General features: G+C 38.0%; 1 protein-coding gene across 1 annotated transcript in view; it reads right to left on the bottom strand.

Moving 5' to 3' along the window:
• PDE3A (phosphodiesterase 3A) overlaps positions 1–22,842 on the bottom strand; it is a 304,450-nt gene that overhangs the window by 24,947 nt on the left and 256,661 nt on the right. Inside the window, exons 3-6 of the mRNA XM_003792494.2 lie at positions 21,432–21,586; positions 16,638–16,753; positions 5,195–5,414; positions 1,071–1,156 (exon numbers count right to left, since the gene is read on the bottom strand). Coding sequence (XP_003792542.1) covers positions 1,071–1,156; positions 5,195–5,414; positions 16,638–16,753; positions 21,432–21,586 — 577 coding nt within the window. The remainder of the gene's footprint in view (positions 1–1,070; positions 1,157–5,194; positions 5,415–16,637; positions 16,754–21,431; positions 21,587–22,842) is intronic.

Genomic DNA, 22,842 nt, shown 5'->3' with positions numbered 1-22,842 from the left:
ATTGCTTTCATGAGCTTATACACCAAGAAAATGGGATCCTAGGGTAGAGAAAAACACACATTTCCTAACCCAATAAGGTATATGAGAATTATGATCTGCAGTGTACATGATGTTCAATAATTCCTCAGTAGGAATTTTTAGATCCTGTGACTTTTTAATTCTTTTTTCCTCTATTCCTCTCCCAATACATTAAACTGCTAAGTAGCTGAGCATAAAGTATTAACTCTAGAAAGGGCACAGGGGGTAGGAGACTGTGTATCCATCCCGTTCCTTGGGGGTTTGCTCCTTCCTTCCTTATCTGGCCCCCTTCACCGGCCCCATTTCAGTCAGCAATAAACTGGGCTAACCAAAAGTCCAGTCAGGCAAAGACCCCCAGAAGCTTCTTCTTGCTAGAAAAGGTAACTGAAGGAAGTTTCCTGGGTGTTTGCTATGTGTCGGGACCAGTAAAAGCATTTTATTTGTATTAACATGTTTAATCTTCTCAATAATCCCCTGAGGCACAGAATATCCCCTTCTCTGTGCCCCTGAACTTCTTAAACTCAACCAGGGCTGATATGATAAGGGAAAGAGTTCACCTTCACGGGCCCACGTACACCTGTGGTCTTTGAGTGTCACCTCTTCCTTTTTATTACAGACTTTTGGATTGAAACTTGTCAATTACATTTTCACACTACGGCTAGCTCTAATATATAAGCAGTTGCTTAATTCTATGTATAATGTTGGCAGTCGCAAGATAAAATACATTTCTATATAGTTCATAGAATAGCCTTTTATATTTTAAAAATATACATTTGTTTTAACTAAATTAATTAGATTAAATAAAATACATAAATTCATTAAAACAACAACCAAAAAAATATATATATTTGTATGATGAGGTACAGAAATATTTTGGATAGCTTTGTGCTAAGACTTTACTCATGATCAAAACTCTAGATAGGATTCTGGATGATTTTGATTTTCCTGGCATTTTAAATATTGTAATTTAAAAAATCAGAAATACAGGCTACCTATTGAGGGGGAGGGAGTGATTTCTGTTTTGGGGAACAGAATCTAAAACAATGAATTACCTGTTCTGCTTGGTATCTGAGTATCTGCCCCACTTCTTTCCAAGGGCCCATCCGCAGGATTCCCTGGGGAGTATGGTCTGCCACAGCTGAGAAATATCAGAACAGCTCTAAGTATAGCTTTTTGTTTTCAAAACATCACAGGCACATACCATTCCTATGTACGTTCGGGTAGACACAATAATCAAGCATTTCCACCTTCTACTTGTTTGATGGGAAATTCATTTTGTCTGAGACATGGTCACCGCTAAGAGGTAGAGGGCTTCCTTTACTGGGAAGACATGATCAACACGAAGGGCTAGAAACTGCCTTTGCCTCTTACTTGACTCCATCTTTGAGGCAAAAGTGGTGGTAAAATACTATACTATATTGTGACCAGCTGCGACTTACCTACGGCAGTGATTCTGGAAGCATTAACATGTATTTGGCCAAAAATATCACCTCTATGGTTTATCTCATAAGGGTACAAGTGAATCTTTCTAAAAGTAGAATATAAACGTCTTAACACAATAACAAGAAAATGACATGAAGGCTATGTTAACCAGTTTGATGAAAATATTTCAAATTGTATGTGAAAACACCACACTGTACCCCATGATTGCATTAATGGACACAGCTATCATTTAATAAAAAAAAATATATATATATCTTGCTTAATGGAATACCATTGAGTCTGCTTAAGAAACCCCCACATTATTAGATTTATTTATTTGTCTTAAAGGTCTGTTTGGATGTCGAATGTCTTAAGAAAAGATAACACAGGTAAATATAGAGCAATAGTATATTAAATTTATTTTTGGCCACAAAATAAAAACAAATTCTTTTTTTTTTCCAGATTGATCAGTCACTTGTTAAGGCCCTGGGGAAGGAACAAAGGAGAGGGGCATTTTAACAAAGAGTGTGTGTGCAGTGGGCCACATAGAACGTCAGTTAATAGACGTAGGCTAGGAGGTACCATGGCAACCAGGAGAACCCAAAGTGCTTGAGAGGTGAACAGTGGCCCCTCACCGAGGGTGCTGGAGGATAAAGAATGCTTTTCCTTTTCTCAACAGTTTGACTGTTTTATGAATTAAAATGTAACCCCAGTCTCAGTGCCTGCGGCTCAAGTGGCTAAGGTGCCAGCCACATATACCTGAGCTGGCAGGTTCGAATCCAGCCCGGGCCCGCCGAACAACGCCAGCTGCAACCAAAAAATAGCCAGGCACTGTGGCAGGTGCCTGTAGTCCCAGCTACTTGGGAGGCGGAGGCAGGAGAATTGCTTGAGCCTAGGAGTTGGAGGTTGCTGTGAGCTGTGATGCTATAGCACTCTACCCAGGGGGACAGCTTGAGGCTCTGTCTCAAAAATAAATAAATAAATAAATAAAAAATAAAATAAAAACTAACCCCACAAAAGGCCTGACAAAGTTCTCAACTGCCTCCTCCCTTTTTATCTTATTTAGAGTCTTCATGATTCGATTTTAATTCTGTATTTTTGTTGCTGGATTATTTCCTTCAAATATGACAAAGGGACTCAGGGGATTTTTTTTGTTGTTGTTATTTAATCACAAATTACTCACTCTAAATTGAAAAAGAAATTGAGCGTTGATTTATTCTTCACTATCTTAAAAGTCTCACCACTTTTTAAATTTTTTTTCTGAAAAAAAAATTTTTTATTATTTATTTATTTTTTTTCCTTCTTCTTGTTCGGGCAGTAGAGAAATGCATTTTCCAGTTAAAGAGTCTCTTTATGTGAGGAACTTTACTTTCTGCCCTTGAAGGTAAGTAGAAAATCATGATGCGTAAAATATTTCCAATTATAAAATCTTCTCTCAGTTTGACTTAGGGAACCAAAGTAAAATGATAGAACTCAAGGAAAAAGAAAAGTAGACGCAATTAACAGGCTTACATTCTCGGATGAAACTCAGTCGAAGTAGTGTTTATTAGCTTTAAGGTTTTTCATGGCAAGATAATACCTAAAAGGACTATTTAATAGTTCAAATATACCAGCTCCCATGCCAAAAAAATAGCTTGTTGCATAGACATTACAGCAGCCAAGAGACTGGGATCCAATGCCAAGCCCTTCAAGTTCAGCGGGGGAAACCACAATAATTAGTTGTGTGTTTCTGGAGCGTTCTGTGCCTACATGGGTGGCTGTCTTGAAGGCTGTAATAAAACCTGGTTTGAATTATAGACTTATGAAGCCCAAACAAATAAAACACACACTACTGGATTTATAAACATTACTGAACAAGTAGACACCGAAATCCCCTTGTTTTTCTCTGAAACTTCTTTTATAAAAATCCCATTACAGTCTTCTTGCTAAGTAATAGACTATGGTAGGAAAAGCTATTAGGAGTGGGACGTGTTTTCTGAATGTCCCTCTTCTTTTCTTTAGGCAACTTAATTCCCACATGGCTGGAATGCACAGTGGGAGAGGCTCCCTAAAAAGCTGAAAGCAGATGTCCTTCACGTAGATCGCCCCCCTGGACTTCATCTGGGCTCGGTGTATGTACGACAAAACAATGCTTCGTAAGCGTGTTCTGCCAAACCTTAGATCCATGAGCAATTATTGGGTGTTAACCAAAATAAACTCATTCTGTGAGGAAATAAATTCAGAAAACAGCAGACGAAACAAAAAATCCAGGGGTGGTCTTTTAAGTGATGTGTACTGTGAATTTCTAAGAGAGAAATGGGATATGTCTCCTAGTTATGTTACTACAGAATATACTGTTTGATGAAAAAAAGATGCGATTAGTATCCAATAGAAATGATTTTATTTAAATAGCTGCCACGGAGAGGGCAGAAGAATAACTAGGATGGTAGGATAATTTTTTACTCTGGCTCTGGCCAAACAAACACAAATAATTTTTCATCTAAATGTAAAGATCACAGAAGTAAAAATGATCACAGAAGTAAAAATAAAGATTGCAAAATAAATAAAATTCATTTAGTCTACCGATCTTATATGTAAGGTATATGAAAATGAAAACGGTGAGGTTTAGCACCAGTTGTTAGTTCCTCAGACTGAACATACTGAGAAAATCTGGGAGTAGGAACCAATATTTGAGACCAGAAAATGAGGATATCACTGACTTATTCAAATGGTGATCCTCAGTAACCTGGGAAAAGAAATACTCTTTTTTCAAGGTACTCTCATGACTATACTTAAAATTACTCAACTTTTTTCTACTTACAAATACTGTAAAGCTTTGAGACCAGTTATTTAAGATGAAGCTGTTACTAAGGAACAATAAAGATAAGTTAATTGGTAAAAAGAGGCAGTTCTTTCTTAGTGACAATGTTGGCAAAATAATTACTCCAGTCACGCTAGGCCCTTTTTTCTGTGATATAATAACTTAAAATTATTTTCATGATGATGCTTAATTGCATTCAGAGAACTTCTTGAATCTAGCCATTATGTCTCAGGTGTCATCCGCACATTTTCAAAGTGTTAAAATGAGAAATGAAAATCTAGGATTAAATGTATTTAACATCAGTACAAACTACTATCTGGAGAACAAGTAAAAACACATAGCAACAAAATGACAAATTACATTACTTGACATCAATTTTTTTTTTTTTTTTTTGGGGCCGGGTTTTCCTTTTTTTGCCTTTTTTGGGTTCTTTTGGCTTCCCGGTTCCCGGCACCTTTTGGTTTTTGGGTTTGGGCATTTGTTTTTTTTGCTTCGGCTTCCCCGTTGGTTGGGGTTCCAGGTGCCCCCCCCACGGCCGGGTTTTTTTTTCTTGCAGTTTGGCCGGGGCCGGGTTTGAACCCACCACCCTCCATATATGGGGCTGGCACCCTACTCACTGAGCCACAGGTGCCACCCCAACATCAATTTTTAATTATGTATTTTCTTCATTCTCCATTAGTATACAAACAACATATATAACTAATTATTTTGTATCACCTCCAAAGATTAGGAGTGTGGACTCTATGGGAATCCACACTTTCTATTAATAGCAAAACCACTAACAAAATAAGCTTCTATTTCAGCCTATTCAACACGAATCATCTTATCCCCTTCTCTCTCATCAAATATTTGGCAAACCTCCCCTGACCTGTGTGGACTGGTGGCAGTTGTTTCCCTGGGGAAAACTATTATTAGTTTTATCATTAAACTCAATTAACAAGAGAAAATCCTTACCTGCTACATATGACAGGTGGAGTCAGGATCTGAGGGGATAAGTCAGGGGCACTCTGAGTGTAAGTTAAGGTCCTGTGAGAGCTTAGGCCTTGTTTTGCAGTTGTGTTAGAAGATTCTGGAAACTGCGCTCCAGAAATTTTGCTGACTGGGCTGCTGGCAGGAGTCCCTTGCAGAGGTGAGGAGCAGGGCGATGAAAGAGGTGAAATTTTAGCTAGGGCACCTGAGAAAGAAGAAGAGTTTAATCAATGAGTAAATGTCTGTGAAAGGCAAAATCGCAACTCCTGAGCGTCTATAAACTCCAGGATAAGCACATGCACACTCAGACGACTGAGCTGGCCTCTTGTGCCTGCCACCATCTGGAGACAGGGTGTGTGGCTGGGGTGTCTCCATGGCATGAAACGGGAGTGATGAGTCATCACCCAAAACTCAGTGGCAGTGTTGGTATATCCAGCTAAAGCCTTGGTGTCCTGGAGTTACTTCAGGACAGAAGGACATTTTCTCTTCCCATTTTTGTTTTTTCTTATCATACTGACACAAAAATAATAGTTAAAATTTTCTCCTGTGTTTGCCTTCTCGTAGGACATTACATTTCTAGCAGGAACAAGATCTGCTATTGTTTTAAACATTAACTGGTATCTGAGCAGAGTTCAACTGGCATCAGATGCTTAAAATACGTAAATAGGGAAGATACGTGTTTGAGCGGCAGTTAACCTTCTTAACCACTCACACTGTCAGTGAAACAGGACCTTTTTGCGTGAAACAGAACTCTGATCCAAATAATTTTCGGAGAAAACATTTTAAAATGAAACGTGATCCATTTCCGATCAAACAATAGGCCTAAAGGTTACATTTCAAGTGTGAGTATTTGTGCCAAACTGTCTGTGTTTACGCTAGATTGTGAGAATTTTATAGGACAACTGGCTTCGATTACAAAGTGCAGCCGTTGGAGGAAAAGGACCATATCTTTTTGAAGTTACTCTCTCCCAAACACAGAGAAAACAGCCGGCACTTAACATTGAAAAAAGAGAGAAATGACTTCTCAACAACTACTGCTTACTGGTTTTCGTGTCTTTACGGCTGAACAACCCAATGTAGGGTCAATGAAGTGAAATTCTTAAACGTTGCTCTCTATTTCTCGCCACTTGAAGGGAAGTTTACAGCCATAGACTTTTATATCATCAAATGATGTATGGGGTTAATTAGCATTAAGTGGACAATAGATTTTGCTTCCAGGCACTAGCACCCTCAAAAGTTTGATTTGTCACACCCAAAGGTTTCCAGCCCATGGAAAAGCATATTAAGTTTGTTGAAGGGTTTTCATAATTTCTTTTACAATTTCTTATTGGTACTGCTATTTGTTTTTGTTTTAAAAGATGAGGAATCTTACTCTTCCTTTGCGTAAGCATGGAGAACGGCTAACCCGTCCTAGTTTCTGAACATTTCCATCGTTGAGCCCTGATGGACAGCTTGTCCCTGATGTTATGTTTAGCAAATGAAACCACTTCCAGAGGTGTCCAACCTTTTTTTCTTTTCTGCCACACCTTGGAAGAGTAAGAGTAGTCTTGGGCCACATGCTAAATATACAGAACTAAGTGCAGCTGATTAGCACACACACAAAAAGGCCCGTGCATACTTTTTTGGTGATATTTGATACCATAAATAACCTAAACAGTCATCAAATAATCTGCATGCAGTCCCCGGGCCACAGGTTGGACACCCCTGAATAGAGAGGTTACAAAAACCTTCTCAGAGTCCCCCTACTAGTAAATGGGAAAATAGAGAGTGAGCCAGCTATTCTCAGCATATTGTGATCTCTCAGCCAGTACTTCTATCAGAGATTGCACGAGGGAGAAGAAAAATTCATGATCTATTAGGAAACATTTGTATCACTTTTTATGTCATAGTTTTTATTTTGCTTACTATTTCTATATAAAAGAGTTAGCTACTTTCCCAAAGGTATTGACAATGTCAAATTTCTTTCACATTACACAGACTCATGAGCCAGAAATAAACTAAATTCACTAAATGTTTAACTCACTTCCCCTGCCAGTGTATCCTTGTGGGCAGCAAGGGTGTTACATTTGTGCTGTGAAGTATCAAGTGGTGGTAAAACTAAAAAAAATAAAATATTGGAAAGTTCCAAGACAAACTCAATGTTTATCATTATTTCTAATCATTAATTTGCAATTTGATTTTCTTAATATAATTTCATAAAATAAAGGAAATCTATTTTTCACCAAGCTCTAAATCCTTTACCATTTTCTAGTGCTACGTAAGACTATGGTATTCACAAATATTATTACACACGTCTGTGCTCTGATGTAAAGAAAGGTTGGAAAGGACCGTTCTAATTTAGACAGTTTGTTTGGATTAAGGCAGACAGAGACCCCAGATAAGCTTAGAAAGGCAGTGTCACCATTTAAGGAGCTGAATCCTTACATGATATGGGACACGTAGAAACACAGGCCCGGGATCCAACCTGCAGCCCGTGGGCTGGATGGAGGTTATGTGAGGACTTTCTGGCTTATCTGTGGTGGCGGATATCACGGAAATTATGCATGGAGCTTTTTGAGTGCTCATCAGCTTTCATTAGTGTTTGTGTATTTAATGTGTGGCCCAAGACAACTCTTCTTCTTCCAATGTGGTGTGGAGAAGCCAAAAGGTTGGACACCCCTGGCAGGTTACCAAGATCTCTGCACTAAGTATCTCTGTGATTTATTGACTTAGCAAATATTTATTGTGTTTTCAGGGTTGGAGTGGTGAGGAAAAGAAAATCCCTGCACTTGTGGAGCTCCCACTCTTAGGGGAGATGGAAATGAATAAATACAAATCAATATAACAGGAGAAAGAAATGTCTTGAAAATGAGATGGTTTGGGAAACCTCTGGGGTGGGAGAAGGGTGGGGGGACATCTAAACAGAGGCCTGAGTAAATAAAAAAGATAGTTAAATAAGTATCCCCTCCCCGGAAAGCATACTCCAGCCAGAGGGATACACCTGGGGGATGTCAGAGGACCAGGGGGAGGTCAGTGGTTGGCAGCTTAGTGAAGAGGACAAAGGGGGTAGGAAATGGGGGTCAGAGAACTGGGGAGGAGGGGCTGTTGGTTAAGACTCAATAGGGCTGGGTAGGTCCAGGAAAAGGTTTTAATTGCTCTGAAGAAAAAAAAAAGGAGATTCCTGATAGACATTCCTTTAGGTAAATCTTCAACTATTCTGAGAGCAAATTATGAGTTTTGAATAGTTTTCTACCACTTTTTTTTTTTTTTTTTTTGAGAGAAAACTGTAATTCAAAGCCCAGGGGAACACCATCCATTTCTGTCTTGACACAATGGATTTTCTGAAGGCCATTTATGAGAAGAATCATTTTTTTCTATGCTAACTTTTTTTTTCTATGCTAACTTTTAGTAGCTGCTGATTGAAACCACCAGAGACATGCAATTCATTCTCACATATACATTTAAAAATTCGCACGCCATTAGAATTCATGGAGCCATGGATTAATTTTAAACAAACAAGCAGACATGAAGACCCAAATGGACTGGGGCGGGGTGGGGGTGGGGGGAGATGAGATTTGAAATAACCCTGTGACGCAGGGGAAGAGCTTTACTGTTATAGTGTTGTTAGTCTGAATATTTTGAACACTTCTCACAAGCAAAAGTCTCGGCAACAGCTATGAGAAGCAGGGATATTTTTATTCTACAGGTTGAAAAGATAAAGGTATAAACATATCAATTCCTTTTTGCCAGAGCCATATTCCTGTTCTTCTCGGTGTGGATTGCTGTAGTTTACTTAAAGACACAGAAGTAGGAAAGCTTTTGGAAGTGAATACATATTTGCAAACACATATACACGGTGTCCATAAAGTTCCTGAGCAATTTACAATGTAAAACTATTTTAAATGACACACAAACTTTATGGATACTCTATATTAGTCTTCAAATGCATGGACAGAGAAATACAGATAATAATCAAGTGTTCTTTCTAGAAATAAGAGACAACCACTAAGTGATTTCAGATTCAGGAAGAGGCTTCTCCAAGAAAATGGTAGGAATAACCTTCTTTTAAAAGCAGATTTACTAAGATGCTGTAAGTGTAATCATGTCTATGGTTAGAGCAATGACTGTTTCTTTTCTTTTCCCTTAGCGCAGAGAGTTTTTTTTATTATTGTGTAATTTCTGCTCTGCTTATGTTACATTTCACCATTCTTATTTCTCTACTTCAAATATAACACTTTTTATTTTTTTTTTTGTCAAATCATAGCAGTGTGCATTAATACTATCATGGGGTACAGTGCACTGCTTCTGTATACAATTTGAAATACTTTCATCCAATTGGTTAACATAGCCTTCATGTCTTTTTCTTAGTTATTGTGTTAAGACATTTATATTCTACCTTTAGAGAGCTTCACATGTACCCTTATAGGAGGAACCATAGGTGTGATCCCACCTATCACCCTCCCTCCACCCGCCCTTCCCCCTCCCCTTCCCTCCCTCTCCTCTCTCCCCATATTCCTGGGCTAAAATTGGGTTATAGCTTTCCTATGAAAGCTATAAATTAGTTTCATAGTAGGGCTGAGTACATTGGATACTTTTTCTTCTATTATCACACTTCTTAAAATGGCTTAAATACTTAAATTATCACATATTCTAATTTAGTAATATGTGTTGTAAAATGTTTTCAAATTTAGTAATGTTCCATTTGAACAGAAATTAAAGAGAGGAGGAAGATTTTTCTTCAAGCATTCTCAAAAGTGACTACAATAAATCTGAAGGCCTGAGTTCTAGCCCTGACCCCACCACTGACTCGGTAGCTTCCTTCTCTGGTTACTAGTTTATACAATCTAAACAAAGGCAGGACACAAAAAAAATTCTTACATTCCCCCTCCATCTCTGTTATCCAATAAGTCTATGAAGAAGGAAAGTGATTCAAGAGCTCCTGGTCAAGTTCTGTCGTTAATAAAAAAATTCCAAATAAAACTTTGTCTTCTTTTTCATATTACTTTCATCTATTTTAAGCACAAAAAAGTATAACAACTATTAATATTTCCTCACCAGTGCTTCCAACTCCTTTTACTTGGAAGTTGGTGGCTCACGTAATGTCGGACATTGGAGTTCCAGTGTCTCTTATCTAATCTATGCAAATGTAAAATAATTATTCTTTTTTTTTTCCTATTTTTTTTATTGATTAGTAACTATGTACATTAATGCACTTCTGGGGTACAGTGTGGGGTTTTCACAAACAATCCTAAACACTTCCATCAAACTGGTTAACATAGCCTTCATGTCATTTTCTTAGTTATTGTGTTAAAAGATTCATATTCTACTCATAGAAAGATTCACTTGTACCCTTGTAAGATGAACCACAGAAAAATAATTATTCTTAATGTTTTTTAGGTTATTTGCTACTTTTAAGATCTTCTAAGGATTGTCTGCCAACTAAGAGGTCCAAAACTAAGTAATCCATATACTCACTGTTAAACATTCCTTTTTTAGCATATGAATAACTATACATTTTATAATTAGATTTCCATTTCCTACCTTGCCTGGCTGATCTTTTCCTATGCCTGTGAAATATTTTACAAGGACTTAAGGTGAAAATAAGGGTTAAATCCCCATTTTATTACTTCTGACTGGAGTGTGCTTAACTAAGCTATTCAATCCCTCATGTCTCAGTTTCTTTCTCTTTAAAACACAGTGAACATTTTTTATTACAAGGTACAGTTAGAGAATATATGAAAACCTGCTCTAAATACCCTACAGGGTTTCTCTAAATTGGTTACTGTTTTTCTAGACCCTAACATAACATCTGACCTGGTAGGTGCTCAATAAATATTTGAGCAATGAATACATCAGGTATTTGGATAAATAAAATGATGACCATCTCCCTTCATAGTCCCTGTTGGAATTGAGATTATCACCATGAGAGCTTATATGTACTGACCTAGATCTTTCACTTGGAAGTGTAGTTCACTGGATTAGTTAGCTCTATGTTAAAGAACGTTATGTTTAAAACTGCTAATGGCTATGTTTCTGGAGTCAACAATGAAGAATAATTTAACTATATGTTCTTATGAAATGTTCAGCAGTGACATGGAAAAAATACTTTCTTTCCTTTCTTCTTCTCTTTCCTAGAGACGTTCATGGTTTAGGGAATGCATCAGTCAGGTTAGGCTAACCTATACTGTGATTTAAAAAAAAATTCTATGCCAGGCATGGTGACTCACACCTGTAATCCCATCCTTTGAGAGGATGTGGTGGGAGGATCACTTGGGGCCTGGAGCTAAAGACCAGGTTGGGGAACAGAGGGAGAGGAGAGCGATGACTGTTAGCAACCTCTTCTAATTTCATGTTACACACTCAGGCGCATGCTCAAGAATGAAACAATTCATAGAAATATGCATGCTCTCAAAGACATTTATCTTCATTTTATCTTCGAATAATTCTAAGAGACTCCAGAAAAATGACACAGCTCATAAATTATAAATCTTTGAATTATCTGAAGGGTCCTAATGTGAAATGCTTAACGTCAAAATACTTTAAAAAAATTAAAAATATGAACTTTAAAAAGAAAGCCTAAAATACTTCTTTGAGTAATTGAACCTTTAAGTCTTTGTTCCTGAGAGCATGAGAAAATGTGTGTCAAGACACGAGGAATTTGGGGCAATCAAAGCAATAAGATAAACAATCCTGGAGGGGAATTATTTAAGTGAATCCATCTGTTTTGGGCTATAAAACTTTCTCAGTTTAATTTTAATTGAACAGAAAAGCTTTTCAGACAAGAAAAGCTTGTCTGATAAATACATGCCTCTTTTCTAAGCTCATATGAAAATAGTCAGCCCTAATACTTTACCAAAACAGAAAATATATCTAAAGAAAAAAAAAAAGTCACCCTACCTAAAGTTCTCTGTCACTTCAAATTTTCTATTAGAAAACTCAGGCTGGTTTATAGGTATACAGGTATCTGTTATCATGGGCATAAGCAGCCCAAACTCACAAGAATGAACTATGGCAGACACAATAACTGAGAATTGGAGGAATTTTTTTTTTTTTGCAGTTTTTTGCCAGGGCTGGGTTTGAACCCGCCACCTATGGCATATGGGGCTGGCACCCTACTCCTTTGAGCCACTGGCACCGCCCTGAATTGGAGGAATTTTTAAAGAAGGATGATGTCCTGGTAGCTCCCCATGGTGAATGACTCACAGAAGAAGAGCAAGATTGCAAAGGCAGATTATATTTAAATCTCTTGTTTTCATGCTTTCATCAAAAGACGCCTCTGTGATTTCATTCATTTATTTTATATTAGTAACTGCATACTAATTGGTTGTGCTTTGGCTATTGAAAATTAACGCCGATTGAGCTAGAGGACACAGTGTTTACTTGACTCCTGCAGAGATCAGATTTTATTAGACCCTTCTGGAAACAGGTGATTTATCTTTCAGTTTGTCTGTCTTTCCCTCGATATCGTCCCCCGCCCCCAATTCCCTGTTGTTCTTAGATTCTTCCTCTGACTCTGCTCACACTTCATTTGGGAACATTCGCTTATACTCTTTACCACCTAAAGGAGTTCGTTTTTCCCAGCCTCTTTTCATAGAGCTTGAAATCCAGGCAGCTTCCTAGTCAGTTACCTCAAACCGGGAACACCCCCTTAGCTCCATACCCCCAAGGAGGCCATCAGCCCAGGGGAGCAAGGGCTTCCAGCAGTAGGGCCTGTTTGATCCGAGTTGGAATTGCGTGTCAGCGCTCTGATTCTTGACGGATGTTTTTCTGTTGGCAGACTTAACGGGATTTGCTCAGTTGGGTTCAGGAGGCATAGGATGGAGGTTATTTGTATAAATAATATAATTTTACTGTGACAATCGTCTAAAGATGCCACAGTGTAAAATCTCCTCCAATGCAACCACAGATCAAGTCCCTTAGGCACCTGACGGAAGAATGGCAGATGGGCCTGGCTATTCCCAGGGCTCTACCTGTCTACTCCCTGCCCTCAGGGTATCTTAGGTAGGCATTACTTTCCTTTGACATTTTGCCTTTTCTTCTTGAGCACAGTCAGATAAAAAAGGCAATAGGACACAGGAATAGAAGCCCATGTTATCACTCGCCCTGTTATTGCCACTGTCTGCCCTACCTATAATTTTCATCTTCTTGAATTTACCGTGCTGGTTATTAAACAATTTTTATTTTATTTCCACTGAAGAAACAGAGAAAGAGAAAACCAAACCTTTTCATGATCCCGTACTCAGGCAGGGACAAACCAAAGACATCCTAATTTTAAATTCTATTTGTTGTTTTTCATTTTTTTCTACTACAAAGTCATTAGGACAAAAGTAAGAACTCAAGACAAATTGTGTGGCCTTAGGCGAGGGCTTAACATTTCCATGCCTCAGTTTCCACATCTGAACCCCCTTTCTGAGCTACACAAGGACACAGAACACTTCAACTTGTCTTTTAGCCCTTGAGTTACGTATTGTCATTCAGTATTTTAATTCTGTTGTTAAAAAAAATCTTTTAAAAACTACCCATGAATCTGAATCTGGAAATACTACCATTTATGTGTATAATACATAGTGTTTGGACTGACAGAGAGTTTTCAAATGTATTTAACTTTTTATTTAGATTTTAGACTCTTCTCTGATATTATTTTTCTTCTAGAATACATTCACCACAAAGTCCTTTAGTGACGATCTGGGAAGTGGTAAAGTTTTGACTTCTCTCAAAAATTCTTATCAGGTAGATTTGTCAGGCACATAATTTTAGATCGATTATAATAGTCTCTCAGAAACTTGCAGAAAGTTTTCTGTGTTCTGACTCTGTATTTCTGACAATTCTGCTCTCACCCTGACTACCCTTCCTGAAAAGGCAATTTGTCTTTTCTCTGGTAGAAATCAGGATTATTATTCTTTTAGCATTAGTATTGGGTAGTTTTATTAATTTGTGTCTATGTGTGACTTTATCTTTTTTTTTCTGCTTTTCTTCGAATGTTTTGTGTCCTTCATCTACTACTAAAACCATGATTATGTATGTTAGACTTTCTAGTTCCTTCTTCGATATCTCTTAAAATCTTTTATATTTTCCAATATCTCATCTGTGCTGCACTCTGGATGACTTCTTCTGATTTTCCTCCATCCAGGATATGAATTCTCCCTTCACTTGTCTATTGCACTATTTAACCTGTTTCCTTGATTATATTTTCTTTACTTAATTGCTCTGCACTTAATCTTTTCACATTGTAATTATTTTTGGTTCGCATCCAGCCTGGGCCTGCCAAACAACAATGACAACTACAACCAAAAAAAATAAAAAATAGCCTGACATTGTGGTGGGTGCCTGTAATCCCAGCTACTTGGGAGGCTGAGGCAAGAGAATTGCTTAAGCCCAAGAGTTTGAGGTTGCTGTGAGCTGTGACGCCATAGCACTCTACCCAGGGCAACAGCTTGAGACTCTGTCTCAAAAAAAAAAAAAAAATGCATATTTTTTAAGTATTTAAGTATTTTAGTATTTGAATATCTCAACCCTTTTAGAGATCTGAGAATTTTTGTATTGTTACTGTTAATTCAAACTCATTGTGTTTTCTTGTGTGTTTAGTGATCCTAGTGGTAAGCTCTGTGTTTGAATTTGGTCTTTAAAATCCCAGAGCCCTTAACTGGTGATACTTTTATTCAACAATTATCAGCACATATTTTTGTAGAGAGCCAGGATGTCCTACAAGTTTAGGCCTACTTTAGTACTCCTTTAAGAGTCTCAAGTTCCACGTGGAAGTCCCCAACGCAGATCTTCCATCTTGCAGAATTCCAAATGATTCTCCTTATTATTGAGTTAATCTGTATTTGCCCTCGGGGTGATCTCTGCTCCCAGTGAGTCACTTACCTGGTAGAATTTGCTTTTTACCCTTTACGTGATTCTCTGCAGGTGTATCTGCCTACACTTTTCTATAATGCCTGGCCCTGGCGAAAACTCAGTTTTATTTCTCGGGCCACATTAATGACTTCTAAGTTATAAACTTAGAAGGCTATTTTTATTATTATAACTAATTGGTTATTAGAATTGTCACCAAAACCCACCAGTGCATGTGTAGTACACCCTCAGAATATTGCACGTAAGGTTTGGTTTACTCTGTGACTACATGCTCAGAGTAGGAATTCTGTTCCCAGCAAGTTATTTACCTGGTCGAGTTTGCTTTTTAGCCTTTGCGAGATTAGCTGTAGGTTAGTATTGCTGACCCCGGAGAAAGCTTGGTTTTGTTTCTTAGGTCATTAATGACTTCTACGTTGTAAAATTTAAAGAACATTTCTAAAGAGCAGACAGGACTAGATCATTGTTGGAAAATCAGACTACCTTTAAGGGTTTCTTTCAGTGATGTAATTCCCATGAAATCAGACATAAAAAGCTATCAAGGAAAAGTGCCTAATTCTGAGGGACTAGGTTCCCCAAGGGAAGAGGACCTCAGAAGGGTGAGTCAAGTCCTGAAGCTGGTTCTTCCCTTTAGCATTATTGATGGACTGTTGGCATAGAGCAAGAGGCAGCCATCCAGACAGCCGGTGGGACACTGGAGAGACAGAGCCAGCAGAGCTTTTAGCAACATCATGAGGCTGATGACACAGAAATTGGAGTTAGGGGCTGCCAAGGTGGCCAGTACTTGAATGTCTAAGATCTCAGGGAGAAATGGGCAGTTTTTCCCTTGAGCCACTGGTGAATTCTTAGGCTGCTAAAGACAGAAGATTAAGAAACTAAGCAATAAGTTACTAAAAAGCTCATCAAAGTTTTCTATGCTACTGAGAAGTGAAAACTGAGAGTTAGAAAGTTCCATGGAGAAAGGGTCAAAGAAAACACCTCAGGTTTTCAATGGAGCTTTTAGGAGAAGGGTAATTAGGAGACAGAAACTGGAAAAAAATAAAGCCCGTATCACAATTCTGAGTCAGCACAGACTCTAATCAAATGAGGTAATCTTCCCACAAATCATTTCCCTGTCCAAACCTAAAACTTTATTATTGTTAATTTTAATATCCAAATTCTTTATCATAGCTCATGTATAGTAAATGCTGCATTCCTTTGAACTCATATAAATACTATACTCCAGAAATATAATTTGTATTTACTAGTAAAAGTAAAACCAAGATTTCTCTTCTAAGATTATTCTTCCAGAGAGTATGACTCATGGCAACAGTGATTTTCTACTTATCCAGTAAGTTCAATATAGGAAATCTGGTTCAATAACACTGGGGGAGTCTGTATCATCATATAAAGTGGAAATTCACACACACAACTAACTGGTTATGGAGCCTTTTTTTTTTTTGAAAAAGGTGTTAGTAACTAATTGGTTATTAGAACAGCCAAACCGAAGCCATCAGAATGTAGAGCAGCCGCAGAGTATTTCAGCACTCACGTTTTGGTTTACTGTGGGACTGCACACTCCACAGAGTCTGACCTCTGCTGCCAACAAGTTACTTACTTGGTCGATTTTGCTTTTTAGCCTTTACGTGGTTCGCTGCAGAAACAGCATAGGACGAAGTGAAGGATCTGCTTTTGGTGAGGGTCGTCATTCCTGGGTTATTCCAAGAATCAGGACTAGCCACACTGGAAAGACAGGACAGTAAGGGAAAAATGAAAAAAAAACTATTCATCACCTACTGGGACAAACTTTGCCAGAACCCAGCCTCATTTCCATAACAGACTTGCCAGTCTGAGCACTGGGTTCAAGTTCAGTGACAGAACCACTTGATTTCTCAATGACAACATAGAGATTGTGTCAGCTCGAACACTGTGGCAGGGCCACAGTAGTCACTCATCATGCATACTGGGTTAACAAAAGAGAAAAGATAAGTTGCCTATTTTTCCAATTAATAAGAATCACCCACATTCTTTTTCTATTTCTATAATCATATCCCCCAAATTTTCTATAACAGCCTTGCTGATTAACTGGTGGAGGTGCAGGAGATCTCAGATTAGTTATAAAGAGCATGAAGCATACTTCAGTATTCTTTATTTTTGGTCCAACTGTATTGAAAAATGGAATGCTTATAAAATCATTCAAAGGTAATGTCTTCTTCCAGTATTTCCTTGGTGGAGGAAAAGATTAGCAGCAGGTCATTAGTCTACAATTTCTCTTTCCTGATGATACCTTAAAAAGAAGATGACTCAGTCAAATCTCTTTGTGAACATGACAACAGTGGACCTGATGATATTTACTGCGAGAAATGTAAGGTAATGAAGAGTCTGGGGGACGCTTTTACCAGGATGGACTTGATCTGTCTCGGTTGCTCTTTGCAAATTAATCTGGAATTAATAGATATAGGGAGGGTTAGAGTAGAGGATGTTATAGAAGCCATGTAATTAATGGGAAATAAATTTTGAAGGTATTCCAAGGCAAAATTTCCCTGCCTGGATTGCTCAGAACCTTACTTACATGTTGAATCTGAACAAGAATCCATCCTAATTTGGGAAGAATTTCGGAAGCTATGTTGACAATCTTGGACTGCTGCAAAGGAAAAGTGCTTGTCTGCGTTTTGCTAACACCACCTGTGTCCTTTCAAACACTAGTAAATTTGGTACAGGGCAAAGTCTACAATTTGCATGGACAGAATTTGACAATTTGATGCTTTGCCAATCTCAAGCTGGCACTGTAAGCAGGATGCTCCTGGTCTGTCTGAGTGGCCTATTATAAATAAACCTGAAACTAATGGAATTACTGGGTCATGGATCTATGAAGATTGCCATATAAGCTATATAATTAATGAGGTATAATTTAGAGAGGTTCCATAACTGGAATGGTTCCCTCTGCGCAAGCAACATTATGCATGCTTTGCTTAGAACCTGTATGCTAAATCCAAACCGAACACGTGCTAATGTGGAATAAAAGGCTATTCAGAGAACCACACCAAGTCTCAGACCTCTCAAAGGGGGGAATGCCCAGCAGATGCTTTGCTCTTGCCTATACTCTTTGATGGTTAGTAAGTCAGGCAGTGGGTAAGATCTGTAATTTGCATGACACTTGTGCCATCTCATTTCTCTTTTCTCCATTTTCAGAGAGATGTTTCATCCACTATTGGCCCAGGTATACAAAAACTTCACAGTTTCTCCCTACTTCCAATAGCAGTCTTCAACTATATCATAAAAGAGATATTTGAGATGTGGAATGAATTTCCATTATCAAATATAATTAAGGAAAGCATAGAAAATATTTGTTTCATGTCCTTCTTAGAAATTTCATCCTAGATATTTTACAAATGCTTGGAATTTTGGAAATAATCAGATCAAAGAAAACTTTGAATCTGAGACAGAGAACTGGCTATTTCCTGGTAATTCTGGTCCTTTGTAACTCATTTTGCTAGATTAACTTGGTAACATTTACCATGAAGAAATTTTATATAATGTATGTGCAGCCTAAATGTTCTTGTTTCTGAGTTCATTATACCATTAAGAGAGGTTACTTTTCTACATAGACTTTTTTTTAAGACCGTAACATTAGTTGAACATTTGAATATATCAGAAATACATACTTATGAAGGCCAGTACAATAATTATATGCATTTTTAATAAAAACATTTAAAATGTGCTCATTTTGAAAAGTTTATATATAAAGGGCAATAGTAGAGTGACTTTCAGCTTTTCAGCTGAGAACTTCCAGCTTTTCATTTCTCCTTATTTTCCTGGCTCCTGTTTAGATCTCAGGAATATGTAATAATTTGGATTCTGGAGAGGAAAACAGATTAAGGAAATAATTACTTGGTTTCCTCATGTTGGCACAGCAGAGAAAAATTATGTATGTGCCTGTGATAAAAGATCTTAATCCCCTTCACAAAGGTGGTTCCATACCCTTCTTTTCCCCATAACAAGTCGGAAAAGTTTCACCACATGATAGTTTCTTTTACCAAGTTTATAGCTTTCTTTTCACCTAATGTACAGAGCTCAGAGCTCAATTCCAAGGTCAACTTGGAATGACATGCGGCATGATGTATTTTAGCTGTTGCTAGCTAACACCTATTTTTTAAAGCACCTACTTGTATTCTCCCATCTAATTTACCCCTCCACTTGTGCCATAGTTTCTCTTTTTCTTAATGATCTCTTGTAGAGGGTACGGAGGCTCCACAGGACATCCTTTCTGAAGCCAAGCCCCTCTGATTCTCAGCCCACACTCTCCCAGATTCTATTTACAGTTACCCAGGAGTAAATTTTCCAAGGGTATACCTCAAGGGATGTACATAAGTGAACTGTTTTGAACGTTTACTTCTCCTGTTCTTCTTTTGATCACCATAATTCTCAACAAGCCCCCATTAAAAGGACAGACACAAAAAGGAAGAAATAAAAGAGCTCAAGGGAAGAAACTTCAGGGCTAAAATGCAAGTGAGTTTCAGAACTAATCACCAGTTTTTTTGCAAGATTTCTCAGGAAGGCGGGCTTTGGTTTCTAATCAAGGCCTGAACTAGTATTTAATATTGGCGCTGTTGCTACTTACTTATATACGGTTTTTCCCTTATGGGGCTCACATTCTCTTTCAATTGAATTTCATTTCTCCACAATGGTGAGAATTTACACCACATTCAGATTTTATATCCGGACTTTTGACAGGACAGTGAAATGAAGAGGGAGTAAGTTAAATAGTGGGAAAATGCATAGCCGGCCACATAAGACATCTGTGAGTATGTTTAGAATTGGGAGAATGAGAATGACGGGGACCACATGTGATTCCTTATCTCTTGAAAACACGAGTCTAAATATCTGTTGTATAAAGCAGAATGATGAGATTCTTGGGAGTTAAACTCATAAAAGTTCTTGGAACTTTCTTTCTTGTCAGCATTTCAATTTCAGCCTCCAGTTTCATTTAATTGATTAAGAGATGAGACCAGAAGGGAAAATGAGAGTGAATTAGAAGTAACGAAGAATGACAGAAAGACATTTGAGAAGGAAGGAGCGGGGTTTTGGTAGAGGAATAAAAAGCAAGAAGCACTAATTACAGTATGATAGGAAACCTGGCAGGGTGTGCTGGTAAAATGGGCACTCTCTCTAACCTTATTCAATGAGAACCTCATTTGGCTTACTAAGCCACATTGAACAATAATGCGACTAGTCACCATTTATCAGCACTCACTGCTGGGTACATTGACAATTATCAATATTTTAAGACAAACATATTACAAACAATGTCTTATTTCAAAGTTTAGACAATGTTCTTGAAACAGTATATATATAAATAACCTCCTTATTTTGATAAGATTTCAAAGTTTTACACTATAGTTTTACTCTATTCCCAGTAATAGAGAGGAGAAATACTGATATGTGAAAAAAGCATTTGAGTTTGCTTATAATTCTATAGGTTTACCAGCACCTGTATTTTCAATCAAGAAAAACAAGTCAGCAGTCATTTAATTCTTCTAATTTGAAAGGTTTCCATTTTCCTGCCAAACTCAGAATGGGGCTTTGTTTACATCTGAGGCTAAGATCAGGAGACAATGACTTCTCATATTGCTGTAAGGCAATTCAAAAAAGATACGAATTTATTTCATTCTTTAAGCCATTAATTAAACTGATATATCTATGTCAAAACCTGAAATCGTATGGTGAATATTCCCATCATTATTAATTTCACATAAAGTAGCTATTTTAAGTCTAAATAGAAAAGAATAAACACAATATCTCCTCTAAAATCATATCTTTCTTTAGCTATTTTCTGAAAAATTGTTTTTCTTAGGTTTTAATATAATATAGGGTCTTTTCTTTAGCTTTGGTAATTCTGGCTTTTATGTCACTTTGTAAAATTGGAACTAATACACTAAATAAAGTTGAAATTCCCAAGTGTTTGAACAAATCTAGGCAATCTTAGGATGATGATCTACTGTTGATTTGCTCTTCTGCCCTTTCCTGTAAGGCTAAAGCAGCTGGCCCGGTGGGCTGGGATGATCTAACACCAGCTGCAGGTGTCATGTTAAATACTTTTGACTTATGGGTCTCAGTATGATTTTTCTGCCTACCTTTATCCTGGGCTTAATCCTTCCCAGAAAAGGTCCCAGTGGCAAAGATCACCTCGGGTCACACTTCCCACTTTATATTTAAGCACCCACAAAGCCTTTAAGCCTAATTATCTGATATTAATCTCTATCGTGTTCTGCATTGAAACCATACATCTTTTCCATTTCCAAAGCTAGATGCCGGCCAACAGTAATTGATCAGGCCTTCCTTGTCATCTGTACTTCCATTTTGGTAAGTAACTTCTCCAAGAGACAGAAAACCAGCAGGTGCATTGTCAAACCTGGATGATGGGGCGTCGTGCGGTTTGATGCTGGCACTGCGGTCCCTCCGAACGGGCGCGGGCTCTAAGGTGGGCAGACCTGTAGCTGAGGTGGTGGTCGTCCAGGTGGAAGAAACTCGTCTCAGCAAACCAGGAGGCAAACTCCTTCTCAGGCGCTAGGAGAGAGGACTGATTTTATTACCAAGCATATTTTACATGTCTAACTTTTATGTGCTAGGATAAGCTTCCAACTGGAAAGGAATTGATTAAACCGTATTGGTTAACTATTACCTATGTAAAATTTAGGTGCTCAGAAATTTCACAAGAGACTCTGTGGCCAAAATGAATATTATAAAAATAACTTTGAGAAGTCTTTATTTTGATACTTATTAAAACATGGGATTATAGTGTCAATGACCAGTAGGCTGATTTTATAGTTACATATTCTATAGGATTTACATACCTATATACGAATATTCTATTAGTTATTAAGACCAGAAGGTTTTCCTCCAAAGTCACTTGTTTGTGGCATGGACAGATTCTTACTAAGTCGACCTCAGTAGAGGGCCATGGTGTCATAGCTCACAGCAACCTCAAACACTTGGCCTCAAGCGATTCTCTTGCCTCAACCTCCCAAGTAGCTGGGACTATAGGCGCCCACCACAACAACCAGTTATTTTTGGGTTGCAGCTGTCATTGGTGTTTAGCAGGCCCAGGCCAGGCTTGATCTCACCCGCCTTGGTGTGTGTGGCTGGTGCCCTATTCCCTGAGCTATAGGTGCTGAGTCAATGTCACGTATTTTTAATTAACATTAAGGTCTGAACTGAGTGAACGATCCTACTCCTTACAACTTACTTTTGTAAAATTCATACCTTATATGTAAAAAGGAGTGTGTACTATTTCTTCTCTTATTTCTTCTTTTTACATATAAGGGATGAGCTTATAGAAATCACTAAGACCACCTTTTACTTTAAATAAGCTATAATTACCTAAAACCATTCTCAGCTCAAAACCTGTATTTGGGGAAGCCATGAGGGGATTTTGAAGGATATCCTACAAAAGAAGTCAAAAAACAGAGGAACCTTTACTTTTAGAAGGCGGTGGATTTTTAAACAGAATCTGCACTAGAATGGAGCAGAGATCCTAATGTCCCCTCCCTGCCATCCAATATCCTCATTGCTTAAAACAGAGCTTGGCATACAGGTATAAAAACTGCTTGTAAGTAAAAACTGCTTGTAAGTTTAAATTTAAAAAGGTAAATTTAGGCTCAGCTCCTGTGGCTCAAGCAGCTAAGGTGCCAGCCACATACACCTAAGGTGGCGGGTTCGAATCCCCAGCCCGGGCCTGCCAAACAACAATGATGGCTGCAACCAAAAAAATGGCCAGGCGTTGTGGCGGGCGCCTGTAGTCCCAGCTACTTGGGAGGCTGAGG

Source organism: Otolemur garnettii, unplaced genomic scaffold (assembly GCF_000181295.1).
Source record: "Otolemur garnettii isolate 467f Iridium unplaced genomic scaffold, OtoGar3 scaffold00057, whole genome shotgun sequence".
Taxonomy (NCBI): Eukaryota; Metazoa; Chordata; class Mammalia; order Primates; family Galagidae; genus Otolemur; species Otolemur garnettii.
This window is presented reverse-complemented; position numbering and strand designations above follow the sequence as displayed.